The sequence below is a fragment of the Lolium rigidum genome, chromosome 3 (genome assembly GCF_022539505.1).
Source record: "Lolium rigidum isolate FL_2022 chromosome 3, APGP_CSIRO_Lrig_0.1, whole genome shotgun sequence".
Taxonomy (NCBI): domain Eukaryota; kingdom Viridiplantae; phylum Streptophyta; class Magnoliopsida; order Poales; family Poaceae; genus Lolium; species Lolium rigidum.
In genome coordinates this window covers 178,004,701-178,024,622 of record NC_061510.1, presented here as the reverse complement: position 1 = coordinate 178,024,622, position 19,922 = coordinate 178,004,701, and the positions used below count along the sequence as shown (strand labels likewise).

General features: G+C 43.7%; 1 protein-coding gene and 2 long non-coding RNA genes across 5 annotated transcripts; 1 reads left to right on the top strand and 2 right to left on the bottom strand.

Annotated features, from left to right (window-relative positions):
- Window positions 1–333: 333 nt before the first annotated feature.
- Window positions 334–3,646, top strand: LOC124698717. Of its 2 annotated transcripts, none has more exons than XM_047231171.1 (4): window positions 334–482; window positions 727–864; window positions 3,267–3,352; window positions 3,513–3,646. In XM_047231171.1, the coding sequence occupies exons 1-3, from the start codon at window positions 423–425 to the stop codon at window positions 3,321–3,323; spliced, it is 255 nt and encodes an 84-aa protein (XP_047087127.1). In that variant the 5' UTR covers window positions 334–422; the 3' UTR covers window positions 3,324–3,352; window positions 3,513–3,646. The 2 variants fall into 2 exon arrangements, with proteins under 2 accessions (XP_047087127.1, XP_047087126.1); XM_047231170.1 differs by having other exon boundaries at window positions 724–864.
- A 9,108-nt stretch (window positions 3,647–12,754) lies between these two features.
- LOC124698716 lies at window positions 12,755–13,669 on the bottom strand. The gene is made up of 3 exons (XR_007001071.1): window positions 13,650–13,669; window positions 13,136–13,209; window positions 12,755–12,821 (listed from the first exon to the last, which is right to left on the bottom strand). It is a non-coding gene; the product is annotated as an uncharacterized LOC124698716 (long non-coding RNA).
- Window positions 13,670–17,649: 3,980 nt separating this feature from the next.
- LOC124698715 lies at window positions 17,650–18,643 on the bottom strand. 2 transcript variants are annotated; one of them, XR_007001069.1, is made up of 4 exons: window positions 18,389–18,643; window positions 17,995–18,077; window positions 17,795–17,908; window positions 17,650–17,712 (listed from the first exon to the last, which is right to left on the bottom strand). It is a non-coding gene; the product is annotated as an uncharacterized LOC124698715 (long non-coding RNA). The 2 variants fall into 2 exon arrangements; XR_007001070.1 differs by lacking the exon at window positions 18,389–18,643 and having other exon boundaries at window positions 17,995–18,172.
- Window positions 18,644–19,922: the final 1,279 nt, after the last annotated feature.

Genomic DNA, 19,922 nt, shown 5'->3' with positions numbered 1-19,922 from the left:
ATGGAATCACAACATCGAGGTGCGTCTTTTTCATGTAGACCTTATCTCAAATTGACAAATGATTAGGCAGATTAAAGGTAATTATGATTAAACTAATTTAGTTAAGCAATTCTCCTCAACCTGCAAATTACCAATCTCGTTTTTCCAACCTAAGTCACGTTTTCACTCATAGGTAGATGCCAGGCTAAGTTGCACGTGACCGAAAGAAAGGAAAAAAAAACTCACCTAAGTCTATTGGGCCAAACGCTAGAAGATGAGCCCAGCAGATACCCTGCCGGCCTGCGCGTGCTTTTTCCCCCTGTGCCGTGATCTTTTTCCAGAGGCGGCTGTCCGGACTCTAGTCTCTCGAGCCTCCTCTTTCTTCTTCCCGTCTTTCCCCTCCTCCTGCATCTCCCAAACCAAGATACCTCAAGCATCGAATCATGGACGGAGGAGGTAGCGCGACGCCCTTCTCCCGTACCATCACCACCCCGTCTACCTCGGTATGTTTCTTCTTTATATTCTCTCGAGTCTTGACCCATCTCGTTGTCCACGGTGGCTGCGTTCTTGAATTGGTTTCTTGGAGCGAGACTTCCCCGCATGTCAAATTAAACCTTATATGGCGCCTTGCGGACCTTTAATTTCCGGATCCTTGTTTCTGTGTGCATCTAACTTTTCGGTTAATCGGACTGTTCTGTGACGCAGTGATTAAAAGCTAAGTTTTCTTATTCTTTTGCTAGCAAGCAGGGTGAGTCGCTGCAAGGGGATAGGGGAGCTGCTATTGATGCCGAGATGGTCAGGGTTAACAAGCTACCAGCCAATAGTTCCTACGCGATTCACCGCATGAAGGTGCTGAGCAAACTTCGCCATCTGATTTCTATAAAGGTGAGGTTTACATAATTCTGCCTTTTGGGTGATGAGAAATTCCCTGTCGTTGTCATCAATCGTCCTGCAAAGTTTACATCTCATGAGGCTAGTCGAGGTGCAACTTAGAGCTTCGTGTATGTTCCGGTATATGCATCTTTGTAATGTTCAACGAAGAAGAAGGCATTTCGTTTTGCATTTTTATCACAAAAAATGGGAGATAAGCAACATTGCTGATTGCTGATAGTCCATCTTTTTAAAGTTTCTAGTACTCCATCCATCCCATATTATAAGATGTTATTGCAACCAATATCTGAGTATATTGGTTGTAATGGCATCTTATATTATGGGACGGGGGAGGTATAATCTATGAAAGCATATACCACAGGTTTTTGGAGTTATTGCTTCATAAGGACGGGTCCCAACAAAAATACACACGTTTTTGGCCATACACCTATGCAGCTATATTAATAATACTTATCAGATATTCAATACGCACACCTATGAAAGTTTCTTATATGCAATGATGCTTGTCAAGACATACACATATGCATGTTTCTCATACCCCATATTGCTCATCAAGACAGACACCTATACAAGTCTTCCATATCTGGTAATGATTGTCAAAACGTAGTGTGATTGTAGTATTGTACTATGTTCCTTAAAGGTGTCAAAGTAACAATTTTGTCCCAGATACTTGGCCTCTAAAAAATATGTTCTGAACCCCTCGGAGTGTAACAGGGCAAATGATCAATAAATTCATTAAATTTCCGGTCACTTACATGTCAAGTTATCATGACCCTCTCTTGACGTCTTCGGCATTGAACATTAATAGAGTCTTTGGATCCTAAGTTTTGACCAAAAGCAAGCTTTATTCAAGGGTTTAGGCGATAGAAACATTTCTGGGAAAACATACAAATCTCAAAGGTGATACCAAATCTCAAAAAGTGAAACCAAATCCAGGAAGGAGAAGCGGACTAGGCGCATGTGGCTGCTAGCGTCAAGGGGTGTGCTGACATGCCGTGCCTTGAGTCCAGGCATCAAGCTGCTAACCGTGGCAGGAATCCAAGGAAGGAATTAGTTACGGTTGTCGAAGTTATGGATAAGATTTCCTTAAAAGATTCGATTATGTCATATAGGATACCATCGAAGATCGGTTTGGACAGCATCTCCTTGAGAGATTGTACTAGACTCTTGTTAGGTAAGGCTCTTTTTGAAGAAGTCTCGTTTATGCTCAGACTTAGGCAAAGAAGAAGCTTTTCCAGAAAACACCATTTTCAGAGCTCCATTGTGGCTGTTACTTATGAGGTATTGAGGTCCAACCTCTAAAGGATGGCCCAATCTTCACGGATTGTAAGTACACACGGTGGAAGACGAACACATGCACAAGATACAATCCGATTAGCTCTCATTGGCCCGAATCCACCAACCCAATAGAATCACGAGGATGACAACGTTAGGTAGAGTCCCACGCGAGAGATTAGTAAGGCTAAGGACTTGATAGAATCAGTTGCAAGGAGAGAGTAGCAACCAGGTAGAATCCGTTCAAGGGAGAGACCAAACACTTCCTTACAAGGGAAAGATCAAGCACTTAGAGAGGTTTTGTACAACTCAATAGATTTGGATCTAATAAGAGGCCTTGGTATCCACTAGGGATCTACTCCACATAGGAGGAAGAGAGCACATGCTCAAGTCTGATCTCAATTTCAGTCTAATCTCATATCTGAGCCACAAGGGGTTATTTATACTACTAGGGGCGAAGGGGTACCTTATGGATAAGGTTACACGGATCAAAGCCCAAAAGCTACGTCACTGGCAGTAGTGCCAGCCCAGGTGGCGGTAGTACCTGGTCCAGTACCGGTCTTTGTTTGGCGGGTGACGGAGAGCTCTGGGGCCCCGTATGGTACGGTAGTGGGTCAGTAGTACCGGTCCTGGAGGGCGAGCAGTAGTACCGGTGTTGGGGCACTGGTAGTACCGATCTTGTAGCTTTTCCATGCGAGGCTTGATCGGCGGGCGGTTGTACCGTCCCTGGTGACCCTGGAGCTTTCAGCTCACCTTTTCCTTTCCTTGGTGTTGGTGCCTTGGCCCAATGGGTGAAGTCTTTGTGGTTGGTACCTGATCACACATAGCATATCGGAATGAAGTAGCATATCATCCAAAGGTGTGTTGAAATCACAAGTAGAAAGGAGCGAGTTCACTTCATGTTGGAGAGCTTTGGCTCTAGCTCGAGTCATCGGTCCACTTGGGGGACTTGATGGTGTTGTAGTAGAGTCGTCTGTAGGGCTGGTTGTATCTGTTATTTTGCACGGTATCTCACTATCTCTTAAAACTTATCATTGACTTTATGTGAAAAAATCACTTTAAACATTTAGATGTGCTTGCATTGCTCAGTTCTCTTTACCCATTTACCTTTTGCTTTGTAGAGGACAACGTCCCAGGATGAGGAGCTTGAACTCCTTTTTGCAAGCCTTTCAATTTGAAGTCAATCTTCAGTATCAACATGTACTAGGTAAGTTGCAGTTTGAGAATACAATTTTATTTCCATTATTTGTGCTCTACTTCTTTTATATATATATAGGGATGTAGTTCTCCCTTAGATATATTTAACTGTGTATCTCCAGATCCAAAAAGTTGATTTCAAGTCGGAATGATAACTTCTCCACCTGCAGGTGACGTCACTGCTTTGGTGTTTTAGCTGTCCCTGCCTGGCCAGTGTAACATATATTCTCCACAGTGTTAAGGAACTTGATGAGCTAGAGATATTGTGTTCCTCTTTGAATAAAGTTCCTTGTGATGGATGTAATCTTTTGGACCCAAATTTGGCTACACCATGACTTTCGCCATCTCAGTGCATAGAATGTCAGCTAAATAATTATGTTGTTATGCATCAATGCTTTGCTGTTCTGACAATAGAATATGCATTACTCTAAAATTTACTGGTTTGGTCTCTATGGTAGAAGCATCAATGACTGGGTGTGAAGGAGCTGAAAGTTCAGCTGCCTGGTTCTATGTGAATCCATTCCGGTAAAATGGCCGTGTAGATGTAGTACATTTCTGACTAGTACCAAAAAAAGTGTGTTAAAAAAATTACGTTATGGCACGTCTTAGTGTCAGGTGTTTTTGTTTCTATTGTGGATGGCCAGCAATATTATCAACAATATCCAAGAACAGTTTCGCTTGATGTTTATAAGGGTTGTTTTGTTTAGTACTTGCAATTTTGTAATGATATCAGGTTTGCAAAAGGTAATGATCTACAATTATGTTGTGCCATTCTAACGTTGATCCTATGTATTGGTCTAGGTTCTAGGTTCTAGGTGGCTTTCCAAACTGGTTTTCGGTTGGATTATAATAATTATTATCATGCGGTAAAGAATTACAGTGATGCCAGTTGGTATTTTGTGTTCTTATATTTGTGGTAAAATCGGTAGCAGTTGGATGCTGTCTATTCTTAAAGGTGATGTTTCAGTTATTATGTTAATGTGACGGTTCTCTTTGTTGATATATACAGATAAAGATGCATGTTATGTAAGCTGCAATCTGGTTCCACTTGCATACATTGCATGATAGGATCATAGGACCATTGCGTTGCAACCTGGTGTTACCCTCATACACATTTCAAATGAATGAGCTGGTGTGTACCCCTTCTGTTAGATTAGTTGGGGTGTACCTAGACCCACAAATTTGGATATTACCTTTCAAAGTTACAATTTGCGCCCAAAAGTCTAGGAAAAATCGAGTTCAAATAGAAGAGGAGGCTGACGGCCCAACATCGTGCACGACTCGGTTGTCGCAACAAACTCCATGCAACAACACTAACTTAAAGGTTTGCCAGCACTCTAGATACAACCATGAAACAAAAAGGACTTGTGTTGCCTTGCAAGAGCCTCGTATCCGTGTCTCGGCCAAAGATGGTCACCTCGAAGAAGGAAGCGCTCCTTGAAGATTCCCTACCTGGCACCTTCCACCCTTTCCGCCTATTGAGTTAGCAAGTGAGTGGTAGGACTTGGCTAATCCCGTCAAAGGCCTCGTCTATCACCTAGAGCGATGCTTCCAGCAATGAAGCGATGCCGAGGATGCCACCATTGCCAATCCAGCTTGCCAGATCTTGATTTTCACCGGGGGCAACATCCCAATGGTGAGGGAGATAGACTCCTTGACGACGCCCCGAGGTAGCGCTGCCGTGGGCACCAACAAAAGTCGTGTAGGACTTTCGATCGGAGTGCCGCACACCAAATCCCCCACCCATTGGACCTTGGTATAACACACAGAAGTCACAATCATTGCATCATCGCAGCTTCTCCAATCACCAAATCCCCCACCCATTGGACCTTGGTATAACTGTTGCGGTCAGAAACCCACCGGCGAGCAGCGACGGGCAACACAGTAGAGCCGGGAGGCTCCCAGGACTACGGCTGGCCCTGCTCCCTCGAGCGACGGCCCGCAAAGCCTCGGCACGCACGTCCGATGCTGGTGCAAGGGCGTGCCACCTGACCTATACCTGGTCAGGAAGGTGATGGATTTGCTTCGCTTAGTTTCCTGCATGGCATACATGTAAACATTAAATACGAGCCTCGATCGGCTCTCAGGTTGTCCTGTGAATCGGCTCAAGGAGCCGATCCACCCATGATTCGTACGAGGTGTACGATCATAGGGTGGTCCTGCTTGATCAATATAAAGCTAAAACGACCTACGACGATTTAGGGTTTTCACCACATAATCGGAACATCCTACGCGTGATTGAGCCTGGCGGCCACGCACGGTGATCATAAACCGACCCTAGACAAGGCCTAAAAACCAACATGAAGTTGATCCCCGGAACATCTTGTCTAGGGCTAGCAAACTACACCCTACGTGCCACTGGATCCTTCAACCCGTTTGTAAGGCCTAACTATGCAGATATCAAACTAATCCTTGAAGAACAAGGAGCAATCATAACGGATCGGATCTACTAAATAATGATCAAGCGAGGTGCCGCCCTTACACCTAAGATAGGTGTAAGGGCGGCTAGACGTCTAAGGGTTGCATGGACGAAAGCATATGATACGATGAAACAATGCTAACCCTAACACATCTATGATAACTACGTTGCTCGCCATCAACAAGGCTTCAGCACGAGCAACGCATGAACAGCGAATAAACGTGTACTGCCTAGATCGCAAGATGCGATCTAGGCAGCATGATGCTTACCCGGAAGAAACCCTCGAGACAAGGGAGTTGGCGATGCGCCTAGATTGGTTTGTGGTGAAGGTGATTGTTGTCTTTTGATGTCTACGGGAGCTTCTATTCTTGTAGACAGTGTTGGGCCTCCAAGAGCAGAGGTTTGTAGAACAGCAGCAAGTTTCCCTTAAGTGGATACCCAAGGTTTATCGAACTCAGGGAGGAAGAGGTCAAAGATATCCCTCTCATGCAACCCTGCAACCACAAAGCAAGAAGTCTCTTGTGTCCCCAACACACCAAATAGGTGCACTAGTTCGGCGAAGAGATAGTGAAATACAGGTGGTATAAATAAGTATGAGCAGTAGCAACGGTGCCAGAAAAGTGCTTGGCGTGTAGTTGATGGTGGTGGTATTGCAGCGGTAGTAACGCAATAAAACAGTAAACAAGCAGTAGTAACTCAGCAGTATTTAGGAACAAGGCCTAGGGATTACACTTTCACTAGTGGACACTCTCAACATTGATCACATAACAGAATAGATAAATGCATACTCTACACTTTTGTTGGATGATGAACACATTGCGTAGGATTACACGAACCCTCAATGCCGGAGTTAACAAGCTCCACAATAATGCTCATGTTTAAGTAACCTTTAGTGTAAGATAGATCAACGCTACTAAACCAAGTACTAGCATAGCATGCACACTCGTCACCTTCATGCATATGTAGGAGGAATAGATCACATCAATATTATCATAGCAATAGTTAACTTCGCAATCTACAAGAGATCTTGATCATAGCATAAACCAAGTACTAACACGGTGCACGCATCGTCACCTTTGCACACATGCAGGAGGAATAAACTACTTTAATAACAAATCACTAGAGTAGCACATAGATAAATTATGATACAACATGCTGCAATCATAAAGAGATATAAATAAGCACCTCACTATGCCATTCAATGAGTAAGTATTCTGTGAAATATGGCCTAAGAGACCCACACGGTGCACACACTGTCACCTTTACACACGTGGGACTAGGAGTCTCCGGAGATCACATAAGTAAAACTCACTTGACTAGCATAATGACATCTAGATTACAAGCATCATCATATGAATCTCAATCATGTAAGGCAGCTCATGAGATTATTGTATTGAACTACATAGGAGAGAGATGAACCACATAGCTACCGGTACAGCCCCGAGCCTCGATGGAGAACTACTCCCTCCTCATGGGAGCAAGCAGCGGTGATGAAGATGGCGGTGGAGATGGCAGCGGTGTCGATGGAGAAGCCTTCCGGGGGCACTTCCCCGCTCCGGCAGGGTGCCGGAACAGAGACTCCTGTCCCCCAGATCTTGGCTTCGCGATGGCGGCGGCTCTGGAAGGTTTTCGTGGGTTTCGTCAATCGTGATAGGGTTTTCTGATCCAGGGGCTTCTTATAGGCGAAGAGGCGGCGCAGGAAGGTCGAAGGGGGGCCCACACCCTAGGGGGCGCGCCCCCCTTGGCCACGCCGGGGTGTGGTGTGGTGGCCCTGCCCCCCTTCTCCGGCGGTTCTCGTGTGTTCGGAGGCTTCCGGGTAAAATAGGAACCCGGGCGTTGATTTCGTCCGATTCCGAGGATATTTCGTTACTAGGATTTCTGAAACCAAAAACAGCGAGAAAACAGAACCGGCACTTCGGCATCTTGTTAATAGGTTAGTTCCGTAAAATGCACGAATATGACATAAAGTGTGCATAAAACATGTAGATAACATCAATAATGTGGCATGGAACACAAGAAATTATCGATACGTTGGAGACGTATCAGCATCCCCAAGCTTAGTTCTGCTCGTCCCGAGCAGGTAAAACGATAACAAAGATAATTTCTGGAGTGACATGCCATCATAACCTTGATCATACTATTTGTACAGCATATGTAGTGAATGCAGTGATCAAAACAATGTGTATGACATGAGTAAACAAGTGAATCATAAAGCAAAGACTTTTCATGAATAGCACTTCAAGACAAGCATCAATAAGTCTTGCATAAGAGTTAACTCATAAAGCAATAATTCAAAGTAAAGACATTGAAGCAACACAAAAGAAGATTAAGTTTCAGCGGTTGCTTTCAACTTGTAACATGTATATCTCATGGATATTGTCAACATAGAGTAATATAACAAGTACAATATGCAAATATGTAAGAATCAATGCACAGTTCACACAAGTGTTTGCTTCTTGAGATGGAGAGAAATAGGTGAACTGACTCAACATTGAAAGTAAAAGAATGGTCCTCATAGAGGAAAAGCATCGATTGCTATATCTGTGCTAGAGCTTTGATTTTGAAAACATGAAACAATTTTGTCAACGGTAGTAATAAAGCATATGCATCATGTAAATTATATCTTATAAGTTGCAAGCCTCATACATAGTGTACTAATAGTGCCCGCACCTTGTCCTAATTAGCTTGGACTACCTGGATTATCACCGCAATACATATGCTTTAACCAAGTTTCACAAAGGGGTACCTCTATGCCGCTCGTACAAAGGTCTAAGGAGAAAGCTCGCATTTGGATTTCTCGCTTTTGATTATTCTCAACTTAGACATCCATACCGGGACAACATAGACAACGAGATAATGGACTCCTCTTTTAATGCTTTAAGCATTTGACAACAATTAATTCTTTTCTCATTAGAGATTTGAGGATATTTGTCCAAAACTGAAACTTCCACCATGAATCATGGCTTTAGTTAGCGGCCCAATGTTCTTCTCTCACAATATGCATGCTCAAACCATTCAACTCGGTGTAGATCGCCCTTACTTCGGACAAGACGAACATGCATAGCAACTCACATGAAATTCAACAATGAGTTGATGGCGTTCCCCGGTAAACATGGTTATCGCACAACAAGCAACTTAATAAGAGATAAAGTGCATAATTACATATTCAATACCACAATAGTTTTTAAGCTATTTGTCCCATGAGCTATATATTGCAAAGGTGAATGATGGAATTTTAAAGGTAGCACTCAAGCAATTTACTTTGGAATGGCGGGAAAATACCATGTAGTATAGGTAGATATGGTGGACACAAATGGCATAGTGGTTGGCTCAAGTATTTTGGATGCATGAGAAGTATTCCCTCTCGATACAAGGTTTAGGCTAGCAAGGCTTATTTGAAACAAACACAAGGATGAACCGGTGCAGCAAAACTCACATAAAAGACATATTGAAAACATTATAAGACTCTACACCGTCTTCCTTGTTGTTCAAACTCAATACTAGAAATTATCTAGACTTTAGAGAGACCAATTATGCAAACCAAATTTTAGCATGCTCTATGTATTCTTCACTAATAGGTGCAAAGTATATGATGCAAGAGCTTAAACATGAGCACAACAATTGCCAAGTATCACATTACCCAAGACATTATAGCAATTACTACATGTATCATTTTCCAATTCCAACCATATAACAATTTAACGAAGAGGAAACTTCGCCATGAATATTATGAGCTAAGAACACATGTGTTCATATGAACCAGCGGAGCGTGTCTCTCTCCCACACAAGCATGATGTAATCCAATTTATTCAAACAAAAACAAAAACAAAAGCACACAGACGCTCCAAGTAAAGCACATAAGATGTGACCGAATAAAAATATAGTTTCAAGAGAAGGAACCTGATAATTTGTCGATGAAGAAGGGGATGCCTTGGGCATCCCCAAGCTTAGACGCTTGAGTCTTCTTGATATATGCAGGGATGAACCACCGGGGCATCCCCAAGCTGATGGGGACATAAATATATCGGATACGACCATAGGCAGTACACACAGATATATTTATCAGGTGATTTCTAGTATTACTTGCAAAGTATATTATTCTATTGTCAGAAGCAAAATTACTACATCTCTACTATTAATATGCAGACTTACAGAAGACTTATACAAGCCACGCGTTAAAATAAAGGTGCAGCTTTGCTCTTGCCGATGTCTAAGGAATTGCTGCTTCCATAGCATGAATCACAAACGGACATGGAGGGGACCTAGCGTGTTAAATGGCCAAGGGAAAGCATCAAGTGACACCATACAAGTATGGACGTGAGCTCCATTGAGGATCGGGCAGTACATACATGCTGATACGTGATATTGAAGAACCAACAAGCAACCATGCAACATGCACATGGGTAGGCTGATCGATCATGTCAAATAAATGGGCCATACATATATGTTTCTGGTCAGCACCACGTGGTCCAAGATGGAAGTGGGCCCTGGTCCAGTATATGCAATGCATCAAGCAGAAGTTTCCTGCCGTCGTTAGCACGCACGCGCCGCCAGATGCCATCAATAAATAGCTAGCTATCCTTTAGGTTAAAACTCGGATTTTGATTAGATTAAAAGTTAGCCAATTGCTGCAACTACGTGTACTTCTTTTGAGGCCAACGCCCAGAACAAGACCGACTATTCGGAATCCCACCATTATCAATCAAGCTTTCATCTATATCCGCAATATTCTGATTGCATCTTTAGTTCTTACTTGTTCTCGATTTCAGGTAGGAATTAAGACCCTTGCTGGTCAGGCTGATCGTGCTTCCGCAAGATCGGTAACTCCCGGAGATTGTCCTAGCGATTGCATTGGCGCACGAGCTTTGCACGTGTAGTCGGATCGTCAAGCACGAACTCCACCAACAAATCGATTTATCTTCATCTCATCGAAAGATCGGCCACCTTTACCCTATCAAGTGGTATCAGATTTCAGGTTGCTCGGTGAGATTTACAGTTTTCTTAGTGTAGATTTGGTTTTACCTATAGCCCAGAAAAAAGCCCCATAAAAAGAAGTTAGATTAGTTCATCCTCGCCTAAAACCAGTCTTAGCCTTTTGCTATCACCACTTTGTTTTTGTTTTGTTGAATTTTCGTTGCATCGTGTGTCTAGTTGCTTGGTTTTAGATCTACTCTTTTAGAGTTTCGAGTTCTAGTCGCTCTATCACGTCACCGTTGCATCTTCATCTATCATCATCGACACTTCGTATGTTTCGCTTCCGCGCGCCACCATATTTTCTTATATTCATCTTGTGATACGGGCGCCGTATAAAGTGTAGATCATTCATTCTCTACATCTGCAAGTCATCATACAATACAGAGGTTTGCCGATTTGCTTCGGTCAGGTTCCAACTTCCAAGGATAGACATTACCAGATTGCTTTTGTTTACCATATCGCTGCGGTTCAAGTTCCAAGAAAATTTCTGCCTAACTTCCACACACAATCGCTTCATTATTGGGAAGTTTAGATTTTTAAATTACGGTGGTTCATCAATCAAGAAAGGAAAGTCGTGTACCTGGTTGTGTGTCAAAATTTTCAATCGGTCAAAAGAGAAAAGGAAAGATAGAGAAAAAATAAAGAGATAGACAAGGTGTGTTTGTTCCATCTGTTTGGAAAAAAAAGAAATCCTGTGAATCTGCTCGGTAAAAAAAAAAAAGAGAGAGAAAAAAAAAAGAAAAAAAGACCGATCAGATCAGTAAGGAGTTGATTCCTTTGTTTATCTGCTTGGGAACCGTGCACAACCTATTGCTTACTAGATGACCCGGTGCGCCCCGGCGCACAGGCATAAGGGACACTAATATTAAAGAATAAATGGTAAAAGCAAAAGCAAATGTTGAAGAACAAATGTTCAATAATTGGTCTTAAACATTATAAACTGATTGGGGTACTTCATCTACATGGATGGGAAATTTCTTTCTTTAGTATTATTCTACATTTTTTTGAGATGAAATGGAGATACTATTCAATTCATTTTACGTAATAATACTCGATTCGTGCATACATTCGGGTATGCGGACCGATCCACTGTAGAAGAGATTTGTTGTGAGGCGGGGAATTCGGATGCGAGAGGAACATGGATGCGAATAGCAGTGAGCATCTCGTTCTCCTCGTCATAGCATGTCGTTGTTCGGAGCATAGACATGCCTACAGTCTCCAATGCCTGCTGCAGCACACGATGCTCGCATATGACAACGGGTGTCACCGAAAGCTGCCAAGCGTAGAAAAATTGGAACGCCTCAATATAGCTTGCAAAAATGTAGAACTGAGATTCAATTGTTTGACTAATGAGCTGAGGAATTTTAGAGCAATTTGGGGGGAATCAAAGAGAAATCTAACCGTGGGGAGATCCGCAAATAGTTCTTCATCCATCGAGCCGGGCAAATACAAACTTGACTCGGCTTCGAAAGGTCCGCTTCCGGATCTTCTTTAACAATACTTCCGGATCTTAGTAAGGGGAGATAGATAAAGAGAAGCAACGGAAGGGGAAAGCAAACAAAATATCTTCCAGCTACGTGAGTTGTCTTAACATTGGCGGGCATGTTTATTAGGCAAAGAATCAAAAGCAACAAACTTAAGTAGCCGGTCATTACCGTCTTTATTTGTGTAAGCTTACACCTTTAGGGCTTCAATATCTCCCGGAGAATTTCAAGAGGATGATTTACACCATATTTTTCGGGCACAAATGTAAAAAACAGAATCGATCGACTATGCATATAGATTGAAGCAGATCGAAAATAGTAGTACGACAATCATTGAAATGACAAAAGAAATGCTGGTAGAATTTTTAGGAGAGCTACGTTAGCCGCAACCGATCGGTGTTTTCATGTTAAAGGCAAACTGAGAAGTAGTACAACTACAAACGAATCATCATAATAGTAACGGAATAAAATATAACAGACTTTCATATGTTCATCTTGTCAAGGAACGGTAGTAACCTGGTTGTATGTCAATCTCCCAAAATACTGTAAGAGCATCATCCCATCATAACACCCCACTCGGACCACATTTGGGCAACAGAATCCTGCAAAGAAAGGTAGTAACCTGATTGTAAGCAAATGGCCCAGAAAAATAGAGGAAAGAAGGTTGACCCATATACAATTGCGAGGATAGCATATTAGTATGGGAATGTAAGCATCGATCCGGGTGCTAATATTTTATGGGTTGACGAAACCAGATGAAAGAAGATGAAGGGTGCCCACGAGGGCATGACGCCATGCAATACTTTTAGCGAAGCTAATTTATCTTGAGAGAGAAAGACACACACAAAAATTCTCATTATACATGGGAATGCAAAGGTAAAATAAAATGTTGCTTTCCTGGCATTCCCATTCTTACCTCCTCATTTCTTCGTGCGTGATCCATGAGCTCTGAGCAAGCATCTCGGCGTAGTAAGACCATCATAACAAAATCTGCACTAAGAAAGAGACACGGATATTAAGTGTATCTCAAGTGTTTAACACGAGTAACAGTTCTTAAGTAAAGAAAGTGAGTGAAAGTTATTTGCATAGAAAGATGATAATAGCAAAATCCGCACCCGAAGGGCACATATACATCCGAGTGCATCTTACGTTTTTAACCTAGTGAACAGATCTTTAGTGAGGACGAGTGAGTGAAAGCTATTGGCCCATCTCCCTTTTCCTATTGCAACTATAACTTCACCTGAATCTCCAAAGGCACTATTCTGAAATATTTCGGAGAAAAGAACTTCCCAATTTGAGAGGAAAATTATCTTTGTAGTGGCTGAACAAATATACATGTATACATTGGTGTGGATGTTCGAAGACTCGGAAAAGTGAAATGATCCGATGCCATTTTAAATCATAAAGGGAGACCTAAAAGTGGTTCTTACCTATTTTCATCATGCTTCTCCGCTTGAAAAGTGACCGTAATCACAACTCGGCAACCTTGGAGCGAGACACCTAGTTACAGACATCACAATCAAAAATAAGAAAACAATAAAATCATTGTTTTATTGTACATTTCAGGAGGAGCAACGAATTTTAGGCAATAGCTATTGCAATGCCAACTCACTTTTGGCTTGCTTCCCGGTACTCGAGCGCACACAGCTGATGTCCTAGTCCATTGCTGCTAATTGACACCAATTTACCTACACAAACAATCCAAAAGAAAATGTTTAGCACCCATTCAACGCACCAATGAACCAAAAAAGCATTTACTCGCATCAACGACCCAATACAAAATTTACTTAACCCTGTCTAACTCCCAAGGTATTTAAGCGAGAGGAAATTGCTTAGGAGATCAGCACTGCATGAAGGTCTAGAACCTCCCCAGACTGTCTCGGTGCTTCTTCTTGGCGGGAGAGAAAAGAGGAGGAGTCGAGCTGTTGCGGCCTTCGCCATCCACCAGCTAGCTGCGGCCTAAAATGCGGTTAATCGAAACAAGGAGAGAGTACTTGGTCATGGCAGGGTAATATATTTTGGATTCTCGTACATTAAATAGAACATATACGAAGGAGGAGTGATCCACTCGATCCTCCTTGTGTTCCTGCCCACAAGTCCCGATAAAATTAATCACACTACGGAACCAAATGGATCTTGACAAGAAGCAAGTAATAAAAGGACTGGAAAATCTACATTTAGAAATGCTATTTTATTTCCGTAATTCTTGACCACTAAAAATTAAATGGTTCTCTAATTTTGAATTAGTAATTCTATATTGGTCGCCAAAAAACAATCTATAAAAGTATGAACATGAAGAAATGGCCACTTGGGAATCTCCAGCTTGAATAACTAAATCATCACCAATAAAATTGTATGTCCTTGGACCCATTGATTTTGAATTATTTTTTGACGTCTCAATTTGTCATTGATTTCAGTTAACTCAAACCGCACATAACTAATCAATCTTCATAGTTTATTGCTAGTCAAGCACATCACATCATCAATTGTAAGGGAAAAACAAACAAGAGACGGAAGGACCCAAGACACCTCTGCCGGAGTAGGACGTCCAACTTTTGCCGAGCGGACCCGCCACCACACACCGAAACGAGCACCATCATGGCAAGGCGCTGATCAAGCATCGTAAACATTATTGGAAACCCGATGGTACCCTAGTCTACTTTTGCATCAAACATCCAATCATGGTAACATTTCATCAAATATCAAGTTTAATTTCAATGCTAATAGTGTATAAAAAACAACTTTCTCGGGACAAGATTACCCAATAGTCTACCGGATATTTCAACCGGATAATGGTACTATCATGAAGGTGCCATGAACCAGAAATTCTTCAAGCAACTTTGTTAGTTTTTGGGACAGATTCTTTGAGGTACATCTTCTGTCTCTTGAGCTAGTCTCCATACGGTAATTAAGTGCTTCAGACATCCAGCCCAGTACCAATTCCTACAGGTATCACAATCACACACAAAAAACATGAGTTTGAAAACCAAATTTGGCAAAATAAAATCGGTAAACAAAATAAAAAATCCGCTGCAACCAAAGCCCTCACATATCTGATCAGAATCCTCGTCATATTTAACTTCTCCATATATTTTCGAGAGAAATCTACACAAGTTGAACAACATGCATCTCATCATTTTCTCGAGGAAATTAACAAGCGATGAGCATGGAGTTCACATGTGGGAGTGATGCTATTGTCCTCGTTTTCTTCCGGGAGCATTCAGTCATCTCACAAATTGCCCTGCTTGGCCAGCAAGTCTGCTTCACGGGTAGCAAAAAAATAGAGCAACAGAAAATGGATCAGCACAGACATTTCATCAAACAGTTCAAACGCAAGATCTGAATGTACAAGCAAATCAAAAGAACAAGCCTAAAAGAGAGAGATCAGGAGCATATAGAAAGAAGGATTGAGAGATGCTCACCATGGCGTCACAGGAAACGGACGAGCTCGCATCCGAGCATGCTGCTGCTCCGCGTTGATGCATCGTCCGTCCCCAACGCTGCCGCGTCCGGCCCGCCGGCGTCAACGCCCCCGTTGCTCGGGCGCCACCGCATGCGTTGGGGAAAAAGGTCCGCACCCTCCTCCTCCCGTATCGCCTCCTCCGGCTTACCACCATGGCCATCCCCGAATGGCTCCATCTCGGGAGAGGCGGCGCAAGGCGGTGCGCTGCCGCCACCCTCCGCGCCGATCTAGGTTTTCACCACCTCCTGCCTCCACGCGCACACAGAAAGGAAGGCGACGTGAGCGAGCTGGTGTCGCTGGTGTCGCTGTCTCTGGCTGGCTAACCCGCACGCCCACGGGCCCATCATACAGGGGCTCAAAATGAGCAGTAGCGAGAGCCATGCAAGCTAGTTCTTTAGCTTTCGAAGAACTAAGGTGAGAAGACTCTCTTCTTAATTAGCCCCTAGTCGCTTCAGGATCCAAGGCACAACTGTTCATGAATCTCCAATTAACTTTTTCTGGTCTACATGCATATATGCGTGCACTTGAGCCAGCCAGAGAAAAATACCATACAAGACCAGCAAGACGCAGACCTGACTTCAGGAGATGAGCTTGATCCTCCTTGTCGTGGCAGCCGGTTCAACCAGCGAGCAGCCCGTTCATGGCATCACCGTTGCCGTCGGGAGCTCCGGTGGACATCACCACCGGAGGGCACCACAAACACCGGAACACCACACGAGGCGGTCTCCCGGTAACCACACCTCGCGCCCTTGGGCTCCTCCTCCCCCGACATGATTTGAACCTGAAATTCTACAAGTTTTCAGCACTGTCTATACACATAAGCAGCAATGAAATCAAACAAAATGAGCACATCAATTTCATGTGCACCCACTGCCTATGCACACACTGATTCCCATCCATACATGCATTTTTTCTCTATACTTGCTACACACTCAACAGGAATGAAAAGAAACATTTTTCAGCAAAACTAACTTGGGAGGAGAGGGACCTCACGGGCAGCAGCTCGTTGGGGAGGTGGAGTGCAGCAGCATGTCGCCTCGCCTGCAGCCGGAGAGTGGCGACCATCACCGGTGCATCCGGCCTCTCTTCTCGGGCTGCTGAAGAAAAATCCAATTTTTGAGATTGGGAAGAAGATGATTGGGGGATGGGGGTTGGAGCACAGCTCATACCTGCAGTGGTCAACATCACGGCGCCGGCGACGCCGGCTGGACGGCTCCACCGGTACGGCCACGACGTCCAGCCGCGAGGACCCAGCAGGTGAAGAGGGACGACGGAGGGGAGGAGCGGCCGGCATCATTTCTTAAAATAATAGATTCATAGAGCAGCGAGCAAATCCGGAAAGCAACTCCTTAGAAGGTCAATATGTCATAGACACATACATTACAAAACCTGCAGTAGCAGAAATAACCATCATATATTGTATGTTTAGATAAACCTACTTAAGGCCAATATGCTTTGCTGTTGCTTTACAGTCCACTTGTAGACAGACTACAATTAATAAAAAAGGGCAGCTAACAATCATTTTATACTGCATAGGGTGTGTACAAAGCAAGTATTTTTTTATAAACCAAAATGAATTATACCTTTGCAATTGAAGTGTAGAATGAGGCTGAACGGTCTTCTGTTGTTTCCCTGCAAAAGGGGAAGTAAAAATAATAATGTAGAATGCACTGGCCAAAGAAAGAATCTGTGAGCAGTTTTTACAGTCCATGGAGAGAAAACAGACATTTAATGTGCCAGAGAAGTATCAGATCTAAGCATCATAATGCTACTGGCCAAAAAGAAAAACTGTGAGGTAATCAGCCTCCTGTGTGCTTTATTTTACAACAATACCTTCAAAAAATATGATTACCAACAATACTAAAAGCTTGGTTACATTTTAGGCATATTAACAAGAAAGGGATGTTTAAAAGGAATGATCATTTTCTTGCCGCCCAAATTTATATATGTTGTTGTTTTAGTCTCACCTGTAGTAAAGGTACTTCCTCAACTGCAAGTTTAGCACCCAGATCTCCATGAGCCACCATTGCCTATAAAACATTTGAAGAAGCTATGCTGAGAACCATTTCTTGAACGCAGTTTTCATGACACAAGCGATCTAAGGAAATTTACATGTGGGAAGGAGAATTAAACAGTATAGGCATCTGAAGCAGAAATAATTGACTGCATGTTTGGAATTGAATCAGCCCTCAGTTTTTGGAATGAAATGTATATCCGCATTAGCACCTGGATATTAGAATAACAAATTAAATATTGAGTAATAATCTCCCATTATAGATTTTGAAGACTTCCATAGATGACAGGAACATTACTTTTCAACATTGGCATCCTTCACGAACGAGCCCACGCAGAAATCATCAAATCAACACCATTCCTCAACCTGTCCATACTACTTCTGAAGGCAATTAGCAGCATATTAGACAAGAACACTACTTCTAACCCTACTATTTCTTTTAGACTCGATAAAAACAAGCATGCTCGTGTGTCTGTATGCAGGTACTCATGAGAACCGTATGCTTTTCATCAACTGAAATCCAACAAGAAAAGCTTCGAAAGAATCGGGATGAGCATGCTTTCTACCAAATCAAGAAAAACGAAAATTATTCAGGGGAATAGATCACCTAGTGGCTAACTGCAGTTGCAAATCAGTTCCCAAAAATATGAATCCTAAAACTGGAGTTGCAAAGATCTGAAAAGAAACCTTACCTCAAGGGCAACTTGTTGCAGCTGGCGCATCAAGATATCCGTCCGTGCCTAAGGAGATGCAGCAGCGGCAGAGCGCGTCAGCCACCACCGCCGCACTGAGCCGCCGCGCTGAGCTGCCCCGCATCACCCGCCGCTGCGCTGAGCCCGCCAAAGGGGAGAGAGAGGCGTTGGTCTGGGATTGGAGGAACAGCAGGGGAGGAGGCGGCTGATTAGGGAGAGGAGAGGAGGACGGGATTGGGCAGGAAGAGAGGATGGGGATTGGGGAAGCATGGTGACCACGAACGAGCGTGCCCGGCTGCCACTGACCGCCGAGTCGCGTGAGCCAAAGTGTGGCGGATCCGCCCCGCGCGAGCACGTCGCCTCCGGTCGTCGCCGGAGCAGATCCACCCCGCGCCGGCCCGTCTCCGGCCGTGTCCGGAGCCTCCAGTCGCCGTCGTGGATCCGCCCCGCGCGATCCCGTCTCCGGCCGCTCCCGCCTCACCTCCACCCGCTGGTCGCCGCCTCCATCGGAGCTCACTGCAGGAGATTCTCTCACCTCTGGCGGTTTGGGGAAAAGAGGGACGGGGATTGGGGAGCGAGGCCAGGATTGGGGAGCTCCTTCGATCTAGATTCTCTCACCTCTGGCGGACAGACGCGGACGAGCGAGCGTGGCTGCCTCCGACCGGCGGCCCCCACGGGTAGCTGGTCCCATACGTCATTGACTTGTTCGGAAGATCATAAAGTGAGAAAACAATTATCGTATCCGACGGCTGTGGTGAAAAGTGGGACTTGAGAGTTACTGTTGCAACCTGATTGGACGACCCAGATTCGTTTGCCCCTTTCAGACCCCCTGGTTGAGAGGGTAGTCTTTGAACATTTATAGGAGAAATTCTTGGAACTTGATCGTTACTTCTAGTTTGAGCTGGTAGCAGTGCTGCCAACAATTTTACTTCCTTTTCCCCTTCCGCTATCCATATCTTGTCGGAAAGTTTCCTGGAGAGTTACGCCATGTCAGTTGTTGTCTCCGTTGCACGTTCCTTTGACTGGCTAGTTAAATACACATCAGTTGAGTCGTCTTCATAGCTGGTTGTTTTGTACCGGCCGAGGACAACAACGCTCGGTCTTACAGGTATATCTTTACACTCCTTTCACGTACATCTGATTCGAGATTCTTGTACCGTGATTTTTCGTCTGTGTCGTAGGCTCACATCTCTAATACAGTCTAGTCTAAGATCAGCACTTGACTACTTTGAACAGATTTTCAGCTTTACATTGATTATCGTGGTGGTAGTTCCACATATTTTGAGCCTACCTACAGCTATACATATTTCTACACCGTGTGTTGTACGTGTGCCTGGCAATCGCTTCGCTCAATCTTCGGAGTTACTTGATACTGCTGGTTGCCGATCGCCGCCTCCTGAATGGTAAGAACTTGTAAGAATTTATATCTGCAATTTTGTGAGCGGCATACCACCACTACCACCTAGTAGTTTATAGGAACATATACTTGTTATCTGTTTCTTGTTTTCTACTAATCATGGCAGCTTCTGGAGTT

Bases quoted from the DNA above. Each gene is read 5' to 3' on its own strand.
- LOC124698717 (XM_047231170.1), top strand. From the start codon at position 423: ATGGACGGAGGAGGTAGCGCGACGCCCTTCTCCCGTACCATCACCACC. The intron at 483-723 runs GTATGTTTCTTC...TTTGCTAGCAAG, and splicing joins TCACCACCCCGTCTACCTCG to CAGGGTGAGTCGCTGCAAGG. The intron at 865-3,266 runs GTGAGGTTTACA...TTTGCTTTGTAG, and splicing joins GCCATCTGATTTCTATAAAG to AGGACAACGTCCCAGGATGA.